At 35.7% G+C, this 26,380-nt stretch overlaps 1 protein-coding gene across 3 annotated transcripts in view; it reads right to left on the reverse strand.

Moving 5' to 3' along the window:
* ASPH (aspartate beta-hydroxylase) overlaps window positions 1–26,380 on the reverse strand; it is a 111,797-nt gene that overhangs the window by 68,506 nt on the left and 16,911 nt on the right. The window contains exons 1-4 of one of the 3 annotated variants that reach the window (XM_081952143.1): window positions 24,732–24,887; window positions 20,800–20,949; window positions 17,508–17,552; window positions 15,464–15,532 (exon numbers count right to left, since the gene is read on the reverse strand). In XM_081952143.1, the coding sequence (XP_081808269.1) occupies window positions 15,464–15,532; window positions 17,508–17,552; window positions 20,800–20,949; window positions 24,732–24,747 (280 nt within the window). In that variant the 5' untranslated portion in view covers window positions 24,748–24,887. Of the gene's footprint in view, window positions 1–15,463; window positions 15,533–17,507; window positions 17,553–20,799; window positions 20,950–24,731; window positions 24,888–26,380 lie in introns of those variants that run through there. The other 2 variants (XM_081952142.1, XM_081952144.1) reach the window with 2 other exon arrangements.

Raw genomic sequence — 26,380 nt, forward strand, 5'->3', positions numbered from 1 at the left:
TATGATGGATGTTTGTGCACTGCCCACACATATACACACATACAAAGACAGAAACCTGACAACCAAATCCAAGTTTATTTTTCCATTACACTTCTAAGAATTGGTATGAAATATTGTTCTAAATTAAATACTACTTTCAAACATTTCAGTTTCTTTATTTTTACATTAGCCTTTTTTGTGTGACATACTGAGTAGCAAAAATAAAATTCCATTGTATAACTGATAACAACACAATATGTGTAAACAAGCTATGTACAACTGGAATACTGCATGTTTATAAATTCACACATATACCAAGGCTGGGGTGGAAATAAGCATGTATTCTTGTTTATTCCAACCAACTCAAGAAAAATTGTATTACAGATGAAATATCAATGGTTTTTTTATTTATTTTTTAACTCAAGCACTATTCAGAGATTTAAGAATTGTTACTTTGGTTTTTTTCTTGTATCTTCTTCAGATGCTTTAGAAATACTTTTTGCTAACTTCCTTACTTCTTTCTCTTTGCTATTAGCTAATACTTTTGTATCCTTATCTTTATGATTTTTGTCTATCTCTGATTTATCTTTTCCAGTTTTTCTGTCTTGCTTAATTTTATGAGAATCTTTCTTTGATTTATCATCAATTTTCTCATCTTTTATATCAAAGTCCTCAATTTTTTTCTTTGTCTTCTTCTTTTCTTCTTCTTTGGCTTCTTTCTTTAATTGCTGCTTTTCCTTTGTTTTCTTGGCTGATTCTTTGATCACTTTTTCATTATTTAAAAAAAGGAAAATATTTTTTAAAAGATGTTTTAAAAACACTACATTAGCATGCCAAATTCATATCCATTCCAAGTTCGAATCATGAACTCCACTTCAAAATAAGCTGATCACACAATATTAGTAGACGCAGAAAATGTACATAATGTATAGCCTTTTCTGCCTTTTGTTTATTTTATGGGGAAGTGTCTCTTAGCGTTGTTTCATTGACCTTGTTGATGTTCTTCCTATTTAAGTATTTAAAATTAATTTTTTTCACATCTGTCTTCTTAAGTAGTAGGGTTATCTTTATACAATACTTACACAATATAATACAGTTTGGTTCTTGTTTAATGACCACAACTGGGATCTGCACTAAGTGACACTGTTGTTAAGAGAGACATGCGAGACATGCAATTTACTGAAGGCTATTCCATTGACTCTGCTTGTCTGAAGAGAACTGTGAAGTGTGCAAATGACAGTGACAAGTGATTGAATTGCAAAACTAAAACAATTACAAGAAGACTACAGAATGGAACTGGGTAGTATAAGACTAATATGAAGGAATGAGAGGTATAAGGCTACGTAAAGACATGCGTAGGAAGCTACCATCATCTCAGTAGCTGGTTATCTTGGATACCTACAAGCTCACCTAATTAGCAGAACCAGATGTAGGAATAAAGGAAAGGTTACGCACAGCCGGTTATCTTTTAGCCCACTATCTCACTGAGCAAAGGCAGGAGTCAACCTTGGCCTGAATAGCATTCTGGATTCACTAGGGAAGAAATGGGGGAGTAAACCAAAACAATATGTTGTTGCTCTGTGCTTTGCTTGTAAAAACTATATAAAAGCCAAATAAACTCTGCGAAGGCAGACAGATATTTTGGACACAAACTGCCGTGATTGATTTCTGAAACCTACACTAATACCTCAGTCTTCTGTTACTTTCATACAGGGTTCCAGTTCATTTCTGCTTTCTACTATTTTACCACTTTGTTGTATGTACTATGTATACTGAAATCAGAGATATGCTGCAAGTATAGCAGTTTACTCAAAGCAGGCCCTTTCATTAGCAGTCTATGGCAGCGGTCCCCAACCTTTCCAGCTCTGTAGATTGACAGCAGTGGCAGTGGGGGATGGGATGGTTTTGCATGTGTGTCCACCGCTTGTGCAAATTGAGCTTTGTGAGCTCCCCTGCTGCTTGTGTGGCCCAGTTCTCAAACAATAGCCAATGGGGGCATGGGGACCCCTGGTCTATGGAACATCTTTCTCAGTGAAGTATACTTGATAGTGAATTTTACTATGCTTTTTAGTCTCAAGTGAAGATGTTTTGGTGATGTGTCATTGTTCAGATAGCAGTTATTTAAGCTGGTACTCTAATGTTATTTGTTTTAATAACTGTTATTTTTTAAATTTTGGTTTTAAATTTTTTACTGTATTTTAAGCTACGCAAAAGTTTATTCTGAGGTTTCAAATTTCAATATTACTGTTATTTTGATTGTTTGGTTATTTATATACTATATTGCTGGGGGGTTACTGTAATTTTGCCTAGGCCATCCAGATTCACAGCTACAAGATGGATGGCTATATTAGTTGTTGAAAGAAAGGAAGGAAGGAAGGAAGGAAGGAAGGAAGGAAGGAAGGAAGGAAGGAAGGAAGGAATGAAGGAAAGAAGGAAGGAAGGATAGCAATGACTATGCCATCTGTGAGGTGTAGGTTCTATATATCCACAAGGAACCAGCTGGGAAATATTGATGTCAAGTCTTTTTTTTAGAAAATGTTAAGTTTAGCACTGGTATTAACTTCAGCAACTTAATTACATGATAGACACTGAATGTGGTTAGTCCAACATCAAAAATATCCTCTTGTAGTCAACTTCAATTAGCATAATTTAATTGAACTTAATACTGACCTAGTAAAACATTTTTAAAAATCAGTCTTTTATGATGATAAAATAGGAAAAGAATGCACTATTTTTAATAGATTTGGGTAATTATTGAAGAGACTGAGGTGCACATCTATGTTATTCAGGTTAAACCTGATTATGTTACTCCCCAATAAATTAATATTTACAAGATTTTTTTCTGACTGCAATCTGAGAAATTTAAAAAATAAAAAAAATGTGTTATACAATTAATTTGTTAGTGCTATAAGGCATATCAAATCTAAATTTACTGGCTCAAATACTAGCTTCCATGCTGGGAGTATCTCAAAATACACAATATTAATTAGGCAACCATGGAAGTGAGGTAAGGATGAACAATTGACACATGCATGAATGATTATTTCCTGAAAATAGCTGTTTTGCATAATTTTCAATTACTGTGGCACTCCAAAACCATAAGTGAATTCAGTTGAAGGAAAAATAGTCTTGAATCATCAACGTGAAGAAAACAGACAAATGAAATCAAAACTTTTGCAAATGGTTCTTCTCACTAGGCATCAATCAAGGCCAATATTCATCAATCTGCCAAGATATTATCAACCCTTAATTTTTTCTAATACTCTCGTCTGAACCCCAAAAGCTGTTGGAACTTTTAAGAATAATTGAAGATAAATGTATTAATGTCAAATTACATTATAAATAAAGTGTGTGTTCTATCCTATAGTTTGCCCCCTCCAAATCCTCATGTTAATATGCTAAAATAATCACTATTACATCCTAAATATACATATAAAACAATTCTCAACAATATTATACTTTACTGATCACTATCCCATAAATCCCTTATATATTTTCAGAGTATACTACTACTCAAAAGGATTTAAAAGACATTTTCACTTATCATAAATAAAATGGGGAACTTATCAAACTGATTATATTGCTTGCCCAAATGTTTTGCATGAGTAAAATTATAAGCCAAGAGTTTACACATTTGATAGACAAAAATTGAATATTTGGCAAGCATCAGGATAAATAAATCCAAAGTCTTGTTTATATCATTAGAAATATAATTTATAAGAGTAGTATGTCTTTTTGAGACTACAATTATATATAACTCCAGCTGATAGATCTTAAAAAAGGCACTTTATTTTTTTTCTCCAGCTAGTTGATACGCACCTAGAAACTTGCTTCTATATATTTATAACACAGAATTGTTTTCGGAGAGATTCTATTATGGCATAGTGATAAAAAAAAATATTTTGGAAGCACAATGCAAAGTACCGAGCTATTGAAGCAAAAACAGAATATAAATAAACTGCTTGAGTCTTTTGAAAAACTGTTTAGTAAAATAGGCTATATTTGAAATTTGTATAACATCCAAAGTTAGTAGGCATAATTATTAACATGGCAAAACTCATGCACTGCAGGCATCATGGATCAATAAGCAATAAACATTGCTATGGCTTGATAGTAAAGTACCTTTGACTTTGCTCTTGATAATCTCTCCAGGTTTTACTCCTGAATTTTTAAAAATGGAAATAGGTTGCAAACATTATTTTAGGACATTTCATACACTAATTAAAAAATAAAATTTCCACCAGAAATATTTCACCATGACGTTATTAATATTCTACATTTATATTTTTCATTATTCAGTAAAGCTAGAAAAAGCTCAATACACAATATTTGCCTAATATCTCCTTTTGACTAAGATATTTTTTTACAGCTAACAAAGCAGGATAAGGAAACATCCCAATTTTTATTCCAGTAGACATTAGTTTATTCATGTTACCAGACTTGGAATTCCAATTTCACTTTTCCTGTTCACAATTATCTCTAGTTATAACTGTACTGAGATTTAATTTGTTGCAGTGGATTGGATTGAAAGATATACTTAGGCTAAAATATGTTTATAAACAAATCTTAAATAAATGCAATCTGGGCTCTGTCATTATGTCAACTACATTAGCATAGTATTCTGGACACATGAATGTATGAATTGGTAATAGTTCACAGAAATCTGATTTGAGAGTAATCAGTTGCAAACAAGTAATTCATATATATGTCATAGAGATAGGTACAGCATTGAAATTGTTCTTATCTTTAGAAGTGTTAAAGAAGCTGCACAAGTAATAGCTACATCACACCTATCCCATGATTCTACACTGTTCATTTTATTTTATGTTTATTTATAAGATCTATAATTACACATCTTATGTATCAACATCTTGGATGGCTATCAAACAATATACGAAAATAATAAAAAACATAACCCCTACATAAAACTATTGGTGTCCCCAAACAGCACACCCCTCATACCAACAGACAGGTTTCCCTGGCTCCAGCCACACACTATCCCAATGCTTATGAGAAAAGCAAGGTCTACAAAACTTTTTGGAAGGCCATGAGGCCTCCCAGATCTCAGAGGTAGGGATGTTTGAAAAGACAAGGGGACACAAGTTGAAGACAATCTAATATCCCCCATTCATGCAAAAATACTACTCCTCTCAGCTTTTGTCAGTAACGCTGATTGTACTTGAACAGTTGAAATTAAACAGATTCCTCCTTTTCCACAGCATTTTGCATATTATCAAAGACTTTCATTATATTTTAGACCAAGCTTAGAAGATCCTTGAAAATCTTGAATGTAAACATTGCTAAAAAAATTGCTACATTTAAAATGTGAAATAAGAAAATATTACAATGCAGATGTAACTTAAAGTTTGGTCATGATCCTACAGCACTTACTTTTTGGAGCATATCCTTTATATGGACTATACCCATCTAAAGCCAAAGAAATCCTGCAGCATGGAAAATACTGTTCTAGACAGAGAATTGGAGGTTATACCCACACTGCATATGATGAAGTTCTGAAAAGCTCAGTTAAGTTCATTAGGTTCTCTGTTCCATTCTATCTCAAACCTAATTGGGCTCTTAATATTCGGTGCCTGAGGCCCAAGTGCCATTGTTTCAAGTGCAATTCAGAAACAATTTTAAATCAATTTCATGAAATAACAGATTATATCCCTTAGCAAAATCTTACAATACCAAGTTAGTCTTAAATATTAGGCAATTGAGGCAAAGTATTTTCAACCTTCTTCCACCAGTTAGCAAAATTGATTTAAACTGAAATCTTATTTATATTTAATCTGCCCAACAAAAAATAAAGCAAATTCTAAAATAATTTTAAAAGTAAATATGGTATGTTAGTTTAATAAATAATCTAGGACCAAGACTTCCTGACTTATCTGTTGTGAATAAAGACCATTTCCAAATAGGAATTTGGGTCTATTTGCATATTTAGACTTACCTATAATAGCCATCTGAGTGGGAAGAATCTCTCATAATCTGTAACCTTCAATCAGCCTCCACCAATTTCTCACATATTTGGGAGAGATCTTGCTCTATTTTTGTTAAATTTCATACGTAATTTAAAACCCTTTTATACAGAGTTCAATTCCATGAGCTTTCATAAATAATCCAGGCTATCTCAAGCCTTGCTCTATAAATGTGAAGGGAAGAACGTAACATGAGAACATGAATCCAGCAAGTGTATTCTGACCTTCCCCTTCTAATGAGTCTGGGAATCTTTTGAGTGCAGCTAAGATACACTAAAAATCAATTTAATGTGCTGTGTCAATGATACAAACATTTGTATATATGAAAAGAATTAGCAAAGTAAATTCTAGACTACAAATATCATTTTGTTACAATTCATTTGCTATTGATTATATGGTGACTTCCAAGATCTATTGTACAATTAAGGTGTTCTATGGTAGCTAATGATACAAAATATATTACATGGTCGGAATGTTTATTCCAGGGGTGTCCAAACTTGGCAACTTTAAGACTTGTGGACTTCAACTCCCAGAATTCCCCAGCCAGCTCTGCTGGCTGGAGAATTCTGGGAGTTGAAGTCCACAAGTCTTAAAGTTGCCAAGTTTGGACCCTGGTTTATTCATTTAACTCAAAAAAGTATTTTATAATGTGATTGGAAACTCATTGCTTGTTTCAGATACAGTTGAAGGTGGTCACAGAAATCCAGGGTTCAGCTGATAAATTTTTGATTTGAACAGATAAAAATGAAAGATTTTATGCAAATTATTTACATATTAGCATGTCAGCAAAACAAGCAGAAACTAAAAGCAGCTTTTCATAAGTACATGCTCAGTATTATCAAGTAAGACAAGTAACAAAAATTACAGATTTCTCTTGTAAATTGTAAATATTAGTTGAAACCTTACAGCAATGTTAGTACAAATAATTAAAGCTGCTACTATTAACGAGACTAATCCATGACCTGCAAAGTTCAGCATTTATTCAGCGATGTGCGTGTAGAGCAGGAGATTGGATTCTCTCCTTCTCAAAAGTTCACATTTTCCAGAAAGGGAATCCAGTGCAAAGAAACATGGGCATTGAGAAATAGTTGGACTTCAAGAGTCTGAACAATCTATTACCTTATTATAAGGCCAGGGTTAAGACGAGGAATAAAATCAAACCCAAGTCAGCCATCACTTTGAAAGTCAGTTTGTACTGACTATCTTTAATATGTTCATAATTACAAAAAAACACATATATACATGGGTGGGGTGGGGGTATATTTATTTATTTACAGTTTTTTATTCTCATAAAATATCCACTTCTTTTTACAAACAAACTGCCTTTGAAAGAATAGTAATATATGAAGAAGTGACTGAAACCCGTTTTAAAAATCTATAGAAGTTGCATGCTTTATTTTAAATAATAAATAGTTTATTAGCCAGATAACAAATGCTAAACAACTGTTCTCACTATGTGTTCTGTAAAATCAAAGAAACTAAAAAATTAGGAAATAATTATCGATACTAAATTCAGTAATAGTTTTCTAATTTAATATTATGGTAGGCAGAATCTTAAAATCTAGAGTATCAATATATACACAATTTGCCAGACATGCCTAAATATTTACAGCCAATTAACAGTTGTTAGAAAAAAGAACCATTTACAGATTAGTAATGTAGGCTATTATCATAGAGCTTGTGCATTTTAGTGCAAAGGCAGACATAAACCAATCACATTAGTTAGTTGGGTTAATACTGACAAATGTTATTTCACTTTGCCTTTTGACTATATATTTCTAAAAGACAGCAAGTCTTCATACAACTGATCTGTCCGTAAGAGGGATTTACCCTGTTTTACTCCAGCATCTTTTTGCACTGTTAATTTTATGGACATTTCCATTCATCAATGAACTGTTCCATGAACTGAAATCACTGATTCTGCAAATCCACAATAACACATGTCTTTTTTCCTTGAACCCCTTCATTCTGTGACGTACCATCAACATCATCTGTTGCATCGTTCTCTTCTTCTTCTACTATTTCAAAAGGAGTCATTACATCATAGAGAAATGAGAGAAAGCCATAAAACCAATCAGAACTTTCCTCTGCTAAAATGTTAAGAACTTCCTCAAGTGAATCAATATTTTCATTATTGCCATCTTTGGTTAGGCCTATACAAGAATAAAGGGGAAAGAAGAGAGAGAAAAGGCAGTATTAGGTAGAAAGAAAAATATTGATCTAGAAAGCTTTAAGAGATCCTAGATAAACTAGAATAGAATATTTTAAAAAGATATTTGAAGAAATTAGTAAAAGAAAATGAAAAATGTGTCAAGGGATGAAATTTATAGATTATGGAAAAACGTCCAATAGACATGTATAGATATACTCACTCCCTCTCTCTCTCTCTCTCTCTCTCTCTCTCTCTCTCACACTCTCTCTCTCCCCTTCCCTCCCTCCTTCCTTGTTATTGCTACAAAATATCTACTCTATTGAAAATAAAACAGGTGACAAGCAAATGCTTTCATGACATTTAAAAATAATAGCAGTAAAGAAGGTAAAATTAAAAACAAAGTACACTAAATGCCAATCCATAGAAAGATCTACTTGATCAAGGATTGAATGAGTTGATAGTCCAGTGGTTAAACTAGGTTTCTCCAATTTAATGTTCCCAAAAACTGATTAAATTTCAACTGGCATAGTTATAAGAAAATATCTAGCCCAGTTCTTCTGGTGTTGCAGTAATAGGGTACTAAAAAGGCTCCAGATTAGGCAAGGTAAATCTGCAAAATCCTTCATCCATCACTTATCCCCAGCATCTAGTATCCAAAATTATGTCTAAATCTGACAACTGCATTTAATGTTCGTGGGTAAGTAGATCACTCATCATTTTTTAATACTCTTCTGAAGCCATCACATGGATTGAAGACTTTTTACCAATGAATAAAAGATCATAAGTCCTACAAAAGATGTACTATTTATTTCCATGAACCATAAGAAATGTTTACCATTTTTTAAAAACATTTTCTCCCTCCCCTCCCCCCACCCACCCACCCCGTTTCCCCACCCTAACCCTCCCTAACCCATAACCCAACCCCTGACTTCCCAGATAGAGACAGAAGCACAGTTACCAGCAAATCTGAAAAACAAATATCCCAATAATAATATGCATATATCAGAATAAGAACAGGATAATACAAAAAAGACAAAAAAGGGAAAAAAACCATCATAACCTCCTTTCCAAAACCATTACTACATATTTATGAAACATTTCTCAACCAAATCCCATAGACACTTCCTTTGAACCGTGCCTTAATTTTACAAAATCAATCCAAATCCAAAGAATTTGTCTCTGGTGCATAAGCTCTCAGTTTACATGCAAAGCAACATAACAACAACAACAACAACAATAATTGGTCTATATGAAGTTAAACTTTTAGAACTATGTTTATGATCTATATATTTCATAAACATTTTCATAAATATATAACATTTATACAGCCTAGTCTACCCTTCTAAAATAAACTTATTTTCCATGAGCGAGTACTCTATTTTTAATTATTCTGTCATAAACATGTTTTCCACCAATTAATTAATTATAAATTAAATAGCTGGCCTCCAATTCTAATTATTTGCTATTTTCATTTTAAAACAGGTATTACAATGCCTATACATTTATTCTGCTAATTTAATATTCTGTTTTTCCTAGGAACTCAGCAGTTTAATATTTCAGTTCTTAACTTTGGATATATAATCAGGTGCAAATCATTTGCTAATATTGCGGTAGGTCTAAAATAGTATATCATCTACAATTTTGTATCTGCTATTGTGCCACCCCCCCCCCATTGCCACATCATATTTCTCTCAATTTTTTCAAAATTTCTCCTATCGTGATGAGTCCGTGGTGCTCTCTGAGCTTGTTTTCTTGCAGACATTTCATTCTGCAAACTAGGTAACATCATCAGTGCTAGTAAGGCAGAGTTCCCCACCATTTTCAGTTTTGCGGACTGGGGGGGGGTGGCGCGGAAATGAGGTGATGATATTAATATGCTCTCACTGCAGGAGCCATCCAGTAGGCAAGCTGCCACATTCTAGACATTTGCAATTTTGGAATAAACTATGAGGGTAAAATTCATATTAATAAGAGCATAGATTACTATAGCCAGGTTCTGTGCATTAGGTAGGACTACAACTGGCATACCAGATATCACAAAGTTATCCTTATATATATTTCTTGTTCTAGCAATGTTTTACTTGCATTGGTAAAAGCGAATTTCTGATAAGCGGTTTGGATAATGAAAGAAAGTGTTTGAGAAATATTAGAATAATCAATTTCACACAGAGTCCCAAAATTGGGCCACTAATCTTTCTGTTCTTTTAGTCATGGTTTTCATGACTAACCTGAATAACCCATGACCCGCATTTCAGAGAGATTTCCTTACATAAACGGAGAGAGAAAAATAGTGGGAGCAAGATCAACACCCAACTGCCTGCTGGTTTCTTCACTGACTTTGCTTATGTCGGAAGCTGACTGAGAGCCAGAGACTTCTTGCTTTCCTCCCTTCCTTCCATCCATCCATCCATCCATCCATCCATCCATCCATCCATCCATCCATATTTACTTCTGATTTTTGGCAAAATGAGCCATAGTGAACAATGGAGTCTCTTAACAACTATGGTGTTTCACTTAACAACTGTCATTATAAAAAGGTTGTGAAGTCATGTAAATCATGTGATAATATGCTTTATGATCATCATGACCTATGACTGTAATGGGCAGGCTCCATTATAACATAGGTTGAGGATTATAAGCAACTAGTTGATAACCTGGCATTGCCCAGGTACGTATGTAATTATAGGGGGGAAATGTCCACACCAAACAATACTGGATTTTCCCTCTTACCAGAGGGAGCCCCCACAGTATTTGTTTCCAGAGAGTCATTTGTGTACCAAGTTTGGTTGAAATTGCTTGAGGCATTCCAGAGTTATGCTGGAACACACACACGGCCATTTTTATATATACAGATTTACAGAAATTGGAACAGTGTGAAGCTTATATATTACTTTGCCATTTAAGAAAAAGTAATGGAAATCCCATCTCTGTCCAGCTGCAGGTGAAATATATTCATTTATTTACAATCCATGATCAATATTTAAAAGACATAAAACACATTAGATATAAAGCAACAACATTAAACAATAAAATAAAACATATAAAACCTGAAGCAATTAATAGTATAAGGAAAGCACCAGAGGATTTCTGTAAGTCATAGCTAATGTTAAAATTTAACAACCTTATTGGTCATATCTGAAATTTAGTTGCCTAGAAGAAAAACTGAAACTACTTGCTCTGAGGAAAAATTAAGATTTCTAAAAACTGATACTATGACCTCCATGTGCTGTCCTTACAGGTAATTCACTGATTTGTGCAAAGGTAAAGGGTGAAGTATGAGAACTGTTAGAATAATATTTGGGAATATAATACATGTCTGCATGATGTCTATGAAGATCCTCAATCATCCAGCTTATGGTTGTCCCAATGGGACATATTTGCATGATAAAAAACATAAAGTGCCTACAAAGTTGTTATTTTTTTCCTGTTTTAGTGAATAATAATACAGAAGAATTGTATAATATTATTATAGGGTTAGGTTTTTAAAATTTAAGAGATTACAATGTCTCATTGTATTATTCATAAATGAGGAAACTCAGATTTGTAGTCCTTTGAACTTCAAAATACAGGCAAGTAACTCCATCTAACATATAATTATAAAACATTTTATTAATTGTTTAGTTTAATTGTTTATTAATTTGAACCATATCAAAATATAAAAATAAAATACAGGATCTAATTCTTGGGTAAAATATATAACAGAAAACACAATAACAAAATACACATGTGCTAAATACAAAGAATTAGTATTCAGAAAAATACATCATCTTTATAGGATATCCCAATTCTGTTCAACACAATGGGGTTTTAGCTCAACTGCCTTAACTATAAACTTTCATTCACAATGTATATGTTAGAACCCAGGAGGATATAGAACAATCTACAATTTAGAGCCTAATGGGCTCTGAAGTTCTATCAGATGGAGATGCTATGTATCTTAGCCTAAGAGTAGCATATAGTTGACAGTCAAAACAAAACATGAGCATAACATAAAGTGTATAATCCTTCACATCATTTTTAAGTGCTGGATATCAACAAGTGATGCTGCATAATAGTATATCTGATTTTGCAAAAATATGCCAAGATATATAAACATAAATCAGTGATGTCATAGGTACAGGGGTGTCAAGGCGCTTGCTGTTTACCCCACCAAGCAGCTCGAATGTTTCTGTTTCAGCCTCCTACTTTTAGCTCCCTACTAAGTTTAAATGAGGAACAATTTACTGATATCTATGCAAAGTTAGTACTGACAACTCTGCCCTCTCCCCGTCACCATCAAAGTTAGGTAACTATTGTGGGGATTGAAATTGCTTGCAGGAAAACTCATAATTTTAGATATTATGCCTCTTCAATAGGATATGAAAAACGTTCTGAATCCAAAGGGTTAAGCCAACCTTATTCACCCTTCTAGAAATATTCTAGAAATATTTCGAGTTCTGAATATTTCTAGAATGATTATAACATAAAAACAGCATTGATAATGTCAAAGCAGCTATTTGGAATAGGATGTTTTGAGCACGATACTTTCCAATTCTGAAACATTTTGAACTAGTTAAATAATTAACTACCTGACTAAATTATTTTCCATTATTTTTTTCTTTATTGTTAGTGGAAAACAAAAGGACTTAAAACCATTACAGCAAATAATGTTTATGTACCCCTTTCCCATAGATTGCAGAAGTAAATCAGATTATGAAGAGTCACTATATATGATAAAAATAGACTGCTATCATGCCCTGTCAAGTTGGTGCTGATGCTTAACAACCACATGGATAGATTTTTCTCAGGAGAACAAAAATAGGTCAAAATATATGTTCACTGCATATATTTTCGTCTATAGTTTTTAATACTTTAGTACTTCATAATAGTGATTCAGATTATAAGGCTTCTAGATGTATATTTTGAGAAAGGCAGGGCAACAGCTTGGATCAAATATAATTATGTTCTGAGAAGATACAGAAGGATCTTAAGATACAGAAAGATCTTAAGATACAGAAGGATCTTGACAAACTTGAACATTGGACACTATCTAATAAAATGAAATTCAATGGTGAAAAGAGTAAGGTTCTAGATTTAGGCAAGAAAAACGAAATGCACAGGTACAGTATAGGTGGTACCTTGCTCAATAGTAGTAACTGTGAGAGGGATCTTGGAGTCCTAGTGGACAACCATTTAAATATGAGCCAGCAATGTGCAGCAGCTGCCAAAAAAGCCAATACAGTCCTAGGCTGCATCAACAGAGGGATAGAATCAAGATCACATGAAATGTTAATACCACTTTATAATGCCTTGGTAAGGCCACACTTGGAATACTGCATTCAGTTTTGGTCGCCACGATGTAAAAAAGATGTGGAGACTCTAGAAAGAGTGCAGAGAAGAGCAACAAAGATGATTAGGGGACTGGAGACTAAAACATATGAAGAACAGTTGCAGGAACTGGGTATGTCTAGTTTAATGAAAAGAAGGACTAGAGGAAACATGATAGCAGTGTTCCAATATCTCAGGGGTTGCCACAAACTATTCTCCAAGGCACCTGAGGGTAGAACAAAAAGCAATGGGTGGAAACTAATCAAGGAGAAAAGCAACTTAGAACTGAGGAGAAATTTCCTGATAGTTACTGTAGAACAATTACTGTAATCAGTGGAACAACTTGCCTCCAGAAGTTGTGAATGCCCCAACACTGGAAGTCTTTAAGAAGATGTTGGATAGCCATTTGTCTGAAACTGTATAGGGCCGGTATGGCGAACTTATAGCACGCCAGGGCACGTGAGGCATTGCCCTGTCAGCTGGCCAGCGCACATGTTCGGCCTTTTTAAAAGACATTTTTTGCCCTCCACAGGCTCCAGAGGCTTTTCGCCTGGGGAGAGCAAACTCGTAGGGTCGGTTTAAGCCCCCAGGAAGCTTCAGGGACCTTCAGGCGGCTTCCCTGAAGACTTCGGAGCACTAAAAACCACCCTACAAGCAAACAGGAAGTCACTTCTGGTTTGTTCAGAAGGTCCTTTTTAGTCCTCCAGAGGCTTCAAGGAAGCCTCCTGAAGGTCCCTGAAGCATCTGAAAGGCTTAAACCGACCCTACGAGCAAACCGGAAGTGACTTAGGAAGTGCTCGTAGATCGTTTTTTGCCCGTCAGAGGCTTCAGAGAAGCCTCCTGAAGGTCCCTGAAGCCTCCGGAGGGCCTCCCGGGGGGGGGGGAGATTGTTTTTGCCCTCCCCAGCCTCCTATAAAGCCTCTGGGGCCTGGAAAGGGTGACAAAAAGCATCGAAAAAAGGAGGTGGCACTTCTCATGTGCGCATGCGCACTGGGGGGGTCGCACATTGCATTATGGGTACAGCATGCCTGCGCACGACCCCCCTGCGCTTCCCCCCCTTATGGCACGTGAGCAAAAAAAGGTTTGCCATCACTGGTATAGGGTTTCCTGCCTAGGCAGGGGGTTGGACTAGAAGACCTCCAAGGTCCCTTCCAACTCTGCTATTGTATTGTATTGTATTGTATTGTATTAAGACTTCTGTAATCAATGGAACAGATAAATTAAGTAGGTAATTAAGCAGTTCATTTTAATAGATCTATCTTAAGCATGATTTAATTCTTGGTCAATACTACTGTCAATTTTAAAGTTTTGGGGGAGGGGAGCGCTTATTATTTTGAATATACTTCATTGTGACCAGGAGCAATGAAAGATAATCACTCAGTAACCCTTACATGCCAGGAACAATTTCTTTTCTTTTTATGATCCTATAATCCCTTAATTTGTGATAGAGTTGGGGTGATTGATTGGAGCTAAGCATTTACTGGCTGGAGGGCTGTCCTGATGCCTAGGCAGACTGGCATCTGGCCAGTAAATGCAGATGTTTTTTTCTTTGCACCCAAAGAAAAAAATATATCCTGCTATCTAGCATTAAACTCTCAACCTTTTGAATGGGAGGCACCATGCTGCTAGGAAGTATAAGTGACAATAAATGTGGTTGCTGAAGAACTGAAAGCATCTTTTTTGTTTCCTTTACCCACCGAAAGTCTTCGTAACTTGAAGGCTACTTAATGAATTAAGGGATTGAGAGGGACAAATTGGCCTCGGGCCAAGCACTATCATCGTTTTCACAGTTCATTTATTTCAAAAAGAAACAAAAACAAAATAAATGCATATAAAATAAGCAACCTCCACAAAATATATATTTTAGTACTATAGATGAAAATATAAGTTCAACATCAAAGACTAATTCTTCTTCTATAGCAATACATTGTTGGTATCACAGAACTTTACTAATACTGTTAAGATTCTGGATAACTTTACAATGCATTACACTTTCTGTTTGAATGTTGAATTTTTGAATGGCATTTTAAAAATATCTACTTGCCTAGTAAAACCTTGGCATCTTCCATATCAAAATCACCATCACCATCAGCATCATAGACCCCAAGTTTTCCTAAAGGGGAAGAAATGAATCTGTTTCAAAAATTTTGAACGGTGAAAAAAATAGCAAAGAAGAAAAAAGTACAGTTGATATTTTTTACTAGAATCTTAAATGCAAATACAAGCTATTTTGAATATATATATGAATCCAAAATCCCTTCAATGCTAAAATGACATCACGGTATCTGCTAACATTAAGGAAACAATTTTGCATTTGATAGATATATTTATACAAAATAAATGATATAATAACTTTGATCATATTCTTTTCACATCAGTAGAAACCTTCCACTTCAACAGGAATATTACTCCTCTGAACAAATTACTAATAGTATATTGTGTACTATGTATGTATGATCGTGTGCTAATATATCTACATTTCTATTCCCTAAATAGGCAGATTCTGATTTCAGAAACTTTGCTATTTACACTTTTTTTCCCTGTATTGTGTATAAACTGTTTTAGGTCAATGGAGACTTTCAGTCATCCAGTTCATGGTTGTCCCAAAAGTATTTTTTTCAAGAAGCAAATTGGACTTTCTTTGTTTTTCCTTAAAGACTTTCATTTCTTTAAAGTTGTGGAATTGAAGAAGTTTCTCAGATGAAGAGCAAAACATCTTCAAAGAAAAACAAAGGAATTCCAGTTGCCTCTTGGAAAAGCACCCTTAGGACAATTGTTTTTATGATTATTTGCTGGCCAGTCATTGGTCTGAGATGGGTAGCTAAACAAACTGAATAAATAAAGAACTAAAATAAGAATAAAATCATCCTTTGCAACATGAATTATATCACAATAGACTGAATTTACAGAACACAGACAGATAAAATGAAATGGACTATATTATGGCTTAGTAAGGTTGTCAATCTGCTGCACACATTTTTAGGGAAGAGCAAATCATCTGAAATAGGAACTTTTACAAAAGTATTAGAATGAGCAAAGTATTCCTATTAAATGTATTAAAATAACCACTGGAAGGCTTGCACAGCTGTTTCAACAGTTGCCCCTTGTGGGAACCATCAGTAAAGCAAAGAGGCTGTGCATTACAAGATTTAAAAAAAGAACCCCGGATAGCCTTCATAGCATTTTGAAAATTCTATTGCTTTAAGGCTGTATAAATAATTAGGGCAAGCAGTTTCTACAAAATACCTCTTTCAAATGTTTTGTATGCCCACATTTTTTTAAAATAAAGCAGAATAGCACTTTTCTAAACATTTTCTTTCCATATAATCATTTCCATATAATCTCAAAATACCAATAACTTATTAAAATCTAAAGAACCAAGGAAAATGTTCCACAGATTCTGTCAAGAACTTCGATTTTCATAGGCTTGATATTGGAAATTATAATTTTCCCTATAGCCATTTCACAGCAATAAACAAATGTAAAGTTTGATATAGGAAAGTAAAACACAGTTTTGTTTCATTTCACAAATTTCTAGTCCCCTGCCCCAATTAAAACCAAGACAATAGTGGCAAACAATTTCTGTATTATTTCGGCAAGTGGTGACAATCTAACCCAATACACCCAAACTTTATTAGGAAAAAACAAACAAAACAAAAGCCAATATCCTGGTTAAGTTATTCACAGAAGTTTGCAAATGGCATTAAAATATTGAACAATCTTATCTACATAAGTAAATATCAATAGCAAAATACTATTCAGGTGATCTCCTCCTTCCTGCTACTTATTTCTTCTTTTCTGAATCAATTTCACAAGCTAATAAAAAGAAGCTACATTCAAAACCAATGTAAAAGAAGGGGGGGGGGGAGAGACACGAAATGTAAATCAAAGAAAATCAGTCCTATCCTCTTCAGAAGTCAAAAACAAAGGGTAACAGTACATTTTCTTACTAAAGTTAATTTCACCACAGCTTCAAAAGTTATCTGGACATAAAAGCATCTTGTCTAGGGAAAAATAAAAATAGCTATATTTCTATATCAACCCCATCACGTATAACACATAATATAAGCATTCCTTTATAATCCTACCTTGAAGTACTTCTGACAAGTTACAACGGAAGTCCTTTGCCTTGGCTGCATGCAAGGCAAAAATACAGATACCATTACTCACATTATCAGAATCCACAAAATTGTCCATCCTTTCAATCTGCAAGTTGATCTTTTCTCTGCACCCTTGGACTTAATATACTAAATAAAAAATATATCTAACTCTACTTTTCTAATCTAATTGCTTGCATTTTAATATTTATTTTATTTTGTGCCTTCAAGTCAGTCTTGTTTCTTGGTGACTAATTAGTGAGGTTGATGAAGTTTTCTTGGTATCATTTTTGCAAGTGTTTATTACTGCCTTATACCTAGGGCTCAGGCAGTGAATGGCCCAAAATTGCCCAAATGGCTTTGATGCCTAAAGCAGAACTATAACTTTTTTTTCCTTGTTCCTAGTTCAACACTTTAACCCCTCTTCCAGATTTTAATATTAATAGTAGGAACTGGAGAAACACCTGCAGGGCCATTGTGAATAGGCATCAGCTAAATAAAATTGCTTAGATTTGCACTGTTGGAATCCAGCTGAGCAAATCCTACAGAAAGTATTGAGGTCCACCTTTGCTTAGTTAATCCAGGCAATTTCAGGCATGTGATCCTATGGAAGTGGTCAGAATTTTCACTACTGTCAGCTCTGCCACCTATGTTCTAGATCAGGGGTCCTCAAACTTTTTAAACAGGGGGCCAATTCACGGCTGGCTGGGTCTGGCTAGGTGGTCATATAACTGGGTGGGTGTGGCTAGGTGGCCTCCAGAACCACTCTGCCATCCAAAAACAGGCTCGTTTTTGGTTTCCTGAGGCCTCTAGGCCTCCTGTTTTTGGCCTTCTCAGCATCCAGAACGTGGTTGGGGGCTGGTGGGGTGATATGGGTGGGGTTGCCTTGTGGTCTGTCACAGGCTGGATTAATGGCTTCGGCAAGCCGTATCCAGCCCTCGGGCAGTAGTTGAGGACCCCCATTCTAGAATCTGACTTTCTTGGCTGTCTAAGGTCTTGGGAGGAAGTGACATGTGACTGAGTCCAAACAGTAGTTAATGCCACTTTGAGAAAGAATATAATTCCATCTGGCTTGAAGAACGCAATGATTTGCTCCTTCCTGAAGAAGCTATTATTGGACCCAATAATGTTGGATAACTTACATAGAGCCTCACCTTCTATTTGTAGGGAAAGTAGTTCAGAGAATGAAAATCACAAATGTTTTTGTGATGGTTATCTTCCTTCCTCTATAACCAGTTCGGGGAGAGATCAAGCCCTAGGTCTCTCTTACATGGGAGAGAGGACTGTTCTCTCACCCCTCCAATTTAACATTGCATGAAGCTATGGTGAGATTATTTGGCAGAATGGAGTGAAGTATGATCAGCACACTGATGTTACTTAGTTGTTCATCTCTGACAGACTCAGTGCTTGGAAGCCATAAGGCTTGGATGGGAAGGAACTAGCTATAACTACATGGGGCTCCCCTTGAGATGCACCCGAAGGCTCCAGTTGGTTCAGAATGCAGCCGCGCGGACAATCTTGGGGAGTACCAGGTACTCCCATGTAACACCACTTCTGCGCGAGCTGCACTGGCTGCCTGTGGCTTTTTGAGTGCGTTTCAAGGTGTTGATTGTCATCTTCAAAGCGCTTCATGGCTCGGGACCTAGTTATTTGCGAGATCGCATTCTACCCCATACATCCCTACGACCAATCCGCTCACACAGGGAGGGTTTCCTCCGGGTACCCTCCACTAGACAATGCGGGCGGGAGGTGCCCAGGAGTAGGGCCTTCTCTGTGATGGGCCCAACCCTCTGGAACGAACTCCCCCCTGACATTAGAACTACTGTTGATCTCCGCTCCTTCCGTAAGAAACTCAAGACCCACCTGTTCCGGCTAGCCGGCCTAGCCTAATCGTAATCATAAGTACAATCAATTACTGACCTTCCTGGATGGCTTTTTAATATTGTAAATTTTGGGGTTTTAATTTGGTTTTAGACTGTTTTTAACTTGAAATGAGTTCGGGTATTTTACAGACCATATGTTTATGTTGGTTGTCTAATGTTTTGTTGTTCTTGCTTTGTTGTTTTATATGTACTGTCTGTACACCGCCCCGAGTCCCTGTGGGAAGAGGGGGGCGGTATATAAATTTAATAAAACTAAATTAAACTAAATTAAACTATAACTGAATTGTAGAAATACAAGTGTCTTTGTTTTTCTGTGTCCCCTGGATCTGAACAGTTGCTATATTTAACTCTTGATGGAACAACAATTCCCTGGACAGAATATGAAAGTCCTCTTGGACGCAGGGCTCCTGCTTGAAGAACAGCTGCCAGACATGGTTGAAGGGGCTTTGCACAAATTTATTTTGTGTGCATATTGTATTTAATATGCTTATTGAGAGCCAGTTTAGTGGCTAGAAAGCCGGAGACAGCGAGTTCTAGTCTTATCTAAACCATGAAAGCTGTTTGGGTGTCTTTCGACCAGACAGTCTTTCGCAGCCTGCTCATTTCACTGGGTTATTGTTGTGGAGAAAATAGAAGACAAAAGTGTGCAAGATATGTTCACCACCTTGAGCTATCTATAAAAATAATAAAGCTTGGATATAAACAAACAAACAAACTCATTCCTAGACCAGAAGTCTCAGATCACGGTCACTCGTGCTTTATTCATGTCCTGTGTGGGTTACTGCAATGCCCTCTACATGGAGCTATTCTTGAAGACCACTCAGAAACCTCAACTGGTCCAAAATACAGGAGCAGTTCTGGGCTGCTCAGAGTTTGCCAGCATTGCACCACAACAGTGTAAGTTGCCTGGGTTCCTTTTTCTTTCTATGTGTAATTTAAGTAGCTGCTCATTAACTTTAAAGTCTTGAATAGCATAGGGTCAGTTTATCTGAGCAAATACCTCTTCCTGAGAATCTCCTCCCAGATTGGATAAGTGAGAGTACTCCAGGTCTATTAAATCTTGCCATTTATGGGATCCAGGAAGCAAGCCTTTTTCCATAGTGGCACCTAACTATGGAAAAGACTCCATGCTGAGATATAGAGAACCCCTACCCTCAGGCCTCCTTCAATGATAGGCCAGGTTGTGCTCTTGCGATGGAGTGTTACAGCTATTGCTGGTATGTAAGAATTTTTAATTGTGTTGTATTTTTATTATATGTATGCCTATTTGCTGCTGTGGGTTATTTTATATAACATGAGAAATCATAAAAATGTTTTACATAAATGAATAAATATTGGGATAGCAAAGTATATAGGAAATTGAATCTTAAGATATTATCATTACTAGGTCAGATTCTTACCTAGCACTTCCTCGTAATCAACAAGTTCAAACCAAACGACTGCAACTGATGTCCATACTCCCAGAAGGGCAATTACCATGAACCACGTAAAAAAAGAGCTCCCGGAAACTCCTTCTTTTTTGGCACTCTTGTTTCCACCATGTTTTGCTTCTGTAAGATATAAAAATGAAGTATTATCAAAAGTTAAAAACTTTGGAAATGAATTACTAAAGAAAATTCATAACATCAAATGCAATGCTACTATTAAACACATGACACTATTTCTAAAGTTTGTTCACAGATTAAAGAAGTATACATTAATTTGTTTCAAAGCAAATTTAATACATAGCATATATTTCCTATTTAATAGGATTATGTTGTTGACTTGGAAAGTAGTCTCTAGATTAGATATCTAGGCCAAACAGTGCTCATTGTGTATGACAATTTTAGGCATACAGTCCTCATTGTGCTATATAATCATTTGTTGCACTGTTTGCCTAATAACTTTGTAGTCTATCACACTGATTGGTAGATGATGATGATGATGGTAGATGATGATGATGATGATGATGATGATGATGATGATGATGATGATAATAATAATAATAATAATAATAATAATAATAATAATAATAATAATAGCCAAAGTGTCCAGTTTATTGATATCGCTGTTCCTGGAGATGCCAGAGTCCAAGAAAAAATAATGAAATATCGCAACCTGGCCATCGAAACTACACGGCTATGGATGAAGCATGTAACAGTGATACCCATTGTCATTGGGGCACTTGGCACCATGTCCAAGAATTTTACAAGATACATCCACAAATTGCAGCAATAACACCAACGGAAATGCAAAAAACTGCGCTATTCGGAACATCTTATATTTTAAGAAGGTACTTGGTTGATACCTAGGACACTGGAAGCAAACCGCATCAACCATTAGCACCACTCACTGGTATTTGTAATGCATTTTTGAATGTTCAGTTGGCTGTTTCATGTTTAATGAATAAAGTATATAATAATAATGGGTGGGGCTGGGTACAAAATGGAAGGCAGGGACATGAAATTTCCTAGCTTACCTATTATTAATTGTGATATCTTACCTTGATTGATATAGAGAGAGCAGGGTTAAACAAAGTATTATGTAGATGTGTTATTATGGGTATTGGTGGCTATTGATCTGAGACTGGGACACCGAATACAAGGCAGAAGTGTCCCCAATATCTGAATTATCAGCCAAAGAGAGGATTTGATTGAATCATTTAATTATGGAGGAGAAATGATTCAGGGTGTGGGCGTGCTACAGAGAGAATGTATGGTAAGGAAGAGATGCAGTACTGCTCAGGAGCAGTGTTTACTGGTAATCTTATTTTCCAGTTGCCTAACTCTACCTCTTTGCCTGGTCATTTGAGCTTAGCATCCAGCTGCTAAACTCTGGGTCCTAAGTTGCTGCAACTTAATTCCTAAGAAAGTTGAGAAGGTCCTAATAAAGGAGAATGTAGCTCAGGTTTGAAATGAGGGGTTCTTGGTTCTCTCTGAGCTTGCTTATTTTCTTGCAGATGTTTCATTACCCTAACTAGGTAATATTGTCAGTGCTAGGCAGGCACTGATAATGTTCTTAGTTAGGATAATAAAACGTCTGCAAGAAAACAAGCAAGCTCAGAGAGCACCAAGGATCCCTCGTAGAGAAGATCCTTGGGACTGCAAGCCCAGTCACCTATATTTTAAACCATGTCCTTCCTTGTTGGTCAAGACCATCCAGGAGTTGACATGTGGTCAGATAGAAGTACTGAATACATCCTTGAGAAAGGAGATGATTTTACTAGGCATGAAGGTGATGGGGTCTATCTACACCCTTCTCAAGAAATTAGCACTCCAAAGAGCTAGATAATTTTCATTTAGTTTACAGTCTTCTCTTTTAAAGGTGCTTAGGCTGTGATATCAAAGGACCATGAAGGAAATGGATTTTCTGTATCTTTTTAGGTCTGGCTTCTGACCAGGATATAAGGCTGAGATAGTATTGGTTGCACTTTGTGATGACATGGCAGGCTCAAGATAGGAAGAGTACATTCCTTCTGGCCCTTTTTGATTTCTCAGCAGTCGCTCATACCATCAATCACTGTATTATTTTTGAGTAGCTTAGGGGATTGGAAGCATGGTGTTCTAGTCATTCTTCTTTTTCCAGGGCCAACTGCAATTGATATTGATAAGGAAGAAATCTAGTTCTAACACCTGCTTTGTAAAGTCTCAGGGCTCCTGTCTCTCTTTCTCCCCTATTCTCATTTTAATATCCACATAAATCCACTGTGGGAAGTCAGCTAACTACTATTAGTATGCTGATGATACTCAGATGAATATCTCTGCCAGTGGCCAACCAAGGCAGCAGGCCAGGTTATTTACAGAATTACCTATCTCTGGTTATTTCTGCCCATCCAACTAGTTGCATAAGGTAGGTGTGCTCCAGTTTTCCTCTTTAAGAATCATTTAATGGTATAATTTGAGACATGCCTTATTTGTCACAATGCTTGACGGTCAGAATGAATTTCCCCTTTCTGTAGTTTAGATATCCTTTTATAAGAACTGTGAAGACTTGGGTTTTCTCCCATACCTTGGAACTGGATGGTACCTGAGCCCATCCTGTTGAAAAGATGAGTGATTTTTATTCCCTGCCCCAGCTATTTATATATAAATTATTGTAGTTTTTAAGAAAATTGTATAATATTTTGAAAATGATTTTAAATTTATTTTGGAAGTGATTTGTAACGTTATTGGCAATATAAACAAGAAAAATAAATAATACATTAATATAAATTATTCTGTCAACTTATTTTCTTCTCTATTTTCTTTCTACTTTCATTGTTTCATCTACTGCTGAAAAATAGTATTTATGTTTGTTCTTTCTAGAAAACACCATTAATGATACAAGACTTGCACCAACTAATTTAAACGTTAATGCTATGCTTACTCCTAATCTGGTTGGTGCCTCGGGTTTTTTTTTTTTAAGGTAAGACACACATAATCCAGTATATAGCATTTCTAAATATATTTTTATATTTCTTATGCTTTTAATCAGTTTAAAATATACAGGAATACTGCAGTTTCATAATGTTCCCTGCCCTTATTATTGACAGTACCATAAAGTATTCAATATTATAACGATCAATAGAACACACTGAAGGGGAAAGAAAAAGAGAAAATAGAAAGAGAGAGAACTGGTGTATCTTAAATATAAATATCTAGGTAAAATATGATTGGGTTCAGATAAATGAAAAGATTTTCATATAATCTTCTCTGTACTGAACTATTTAGTATTTCTAAAGATATCACAATTTTATATTTATTTTTAGAATAATGAAACCATTACTGCGATGGTCGTGCAAATTACTTAAACATTTATTGGAAGATCAGTTTCTCTTTGGTCTTCTCTTAGAAATCGCACGAAAATCTCATATTTTTTTTACCTTGCCTTTAAATTTATCAAATAATATTCAACCAAGCCAAAAGTACTCATTAAAAACTATTTACGATTTAAACTAATTTCTCAGAGCTAAAACAAAATTACTATCTTTCACCCAGATACTGCCAGCAATCAGAAAGTAGGTCAATGTCCAAACTTGGTATGCCTTTGCTTTCATCCGCCACTTGTCTAAAGCAATACAATTATGCATTAACATCATGTCAAGAAATATATTTTAATTGTTTTAATTGTATGATATTGATTCTGCTACAGTTTTATTACATTGTACTTTATTATTAAAACAATCTACGTTCAATCACTGTATTTAAAAGAATCTTAAAATCAAGTATCTCATGTAATGGGGACGTACAGTAAATGAGGTAACATTTCAAATTTTTAAACTTAAAAATTCCATTTAATTTTTAGATAACGGTATTTTAAATTTTGTTGCTCAGTTTGAAAGTCATAAACACATTCAATTTCCCAAGAGACATACCTGAATATTCAGTCATGGTATCAGATCCTTTTATCCATGAATAAAGTACACTTTAATATAAAACCAGTGTCCAAGATACAAACAGCAAAATTCACTCCCACTGTCTTGCAACAGCAGCACGGGAAGATGTTTATGGCCAACTCAACTAAACCCCGAAATTAGACCCGACTGCAAACTCTGCTCAAAAGCTATTTTTAGTGCAGCCATCACAAGCTAAATGCTTTTACGTACCCATATTGAAACCCAGCACTGACAGCAATCAAGTTTACCCTGTCCTAGTAACAAAGCATCCTGGGTAATAGATTTTTTTCTGTCTCATTTAATCTCTAAACATCAGCATACCAGAAAAGCAAAATGGAGCAGATTTTTTTTTAAATGCATGCCTCAGCAACTAAAATCTAAGATCATCAAATCTTCTATACAAACTCAGACAAAAATCCAGGTACAAAGCTTGTCTGTCCAATCTGGGCATCAGACAGTCATTCTTACTTATTTCCTTCAGTGGTAGCACTGAACCACAACTAGTAATAAGTTAAAGCATTACAAAAAGTCCAATAATATGTCCATAACGTATTAAATTATAGTATATTAAAATTTAGAGCTTGATTTGTTACCAATTTGTCAAGTAAGAAAGACAGGAAGCTAAAATACATTTAAGTTACTATATATAAACCAAACTGAGTGAGAAATGTAATAGAGTATGAACCCATACTGTAATCTTAAGCAATCTTCGAGCTGCTCCTGTAAGAATACTCTCCCCTTTCTCTTTCTAACTCTGCCTCCTGTTTTTCCCCCTAAAATGACATTAAGATTGCTTCACAACCACTGAATCTGGGCTATTGAATTCCAGACCAAATATTAAAGATTCAGCAATGCTGGAAAGTCTTCCAATTTGGATGGTCTTTATACTGAGGGCCAGAATATATCTTGCTTGGCTTAATGTTGTTATTAACCTAGGTTAGTATAGGTAGTTCTTGACATGTCCACAATTCAGCCCAACTTTTGGTTGCTAAGCAAGTTAGTTGTTAAATGAGTTTTGCTCCATTTTACAATCTTTCTTGCGACAGTTGTTAAGTGAATCATTATAGTTGTTAAGTTAGTTACACAGTTGTTAAGTGAATCCTGCTTCCCCATTGACTTTGTCAGCAAGTCAAAAAGAAATCATATGGCCCTAGGACACTGCAACCATAATAAATATATGCCAGTTGCCAAGCTTCCAAATCTTGATCATGTATCCATGGGGAAGTTGCAACAGTTCAGTGGTGAGTTTCTGCCGGTTCGCACCGGATCGGGTGAGAGGAGGTCCGATTGGTGGACCCGGAAGTAACTTCCGGAACGCCTGCCCCGGTCCTGTCGCTCGCTCGCCCTAACTGTCCCATCGCAGTTTGTTCACTCCCCTGCCCGTCCGCACTAAACTAAGCTAGCCCAGCCCACCGCTCACTGATTATCTGGAGTCCAGCCAATCAGTGAGCGGACTGGAGGCGACCCGTTTAAAAGCATGGCACCAGAGTCTTTCTCGTTCCCGAGCAGCTGTTGCATTGCGCTTGCTGATCGGTCCTGTGAGCTTCCTGGCACTGTCCTTTATAATTTCCCACAATGCCTTGATGGTTTTTATTCCAGTGGCTTTGTCTTTCCTGTCCTTAGGGTTA

Source organism: Natrix helvetica (genome assembly GCF_964273705.1).
Source record: "Natrix helvetica genome assembly, chromosome: 4".
NCBI lineage: Eukaryota > Metazoa > Chordata > Lepidosauria > Squamata > Natricidae > Natrix > Natrix helvetica.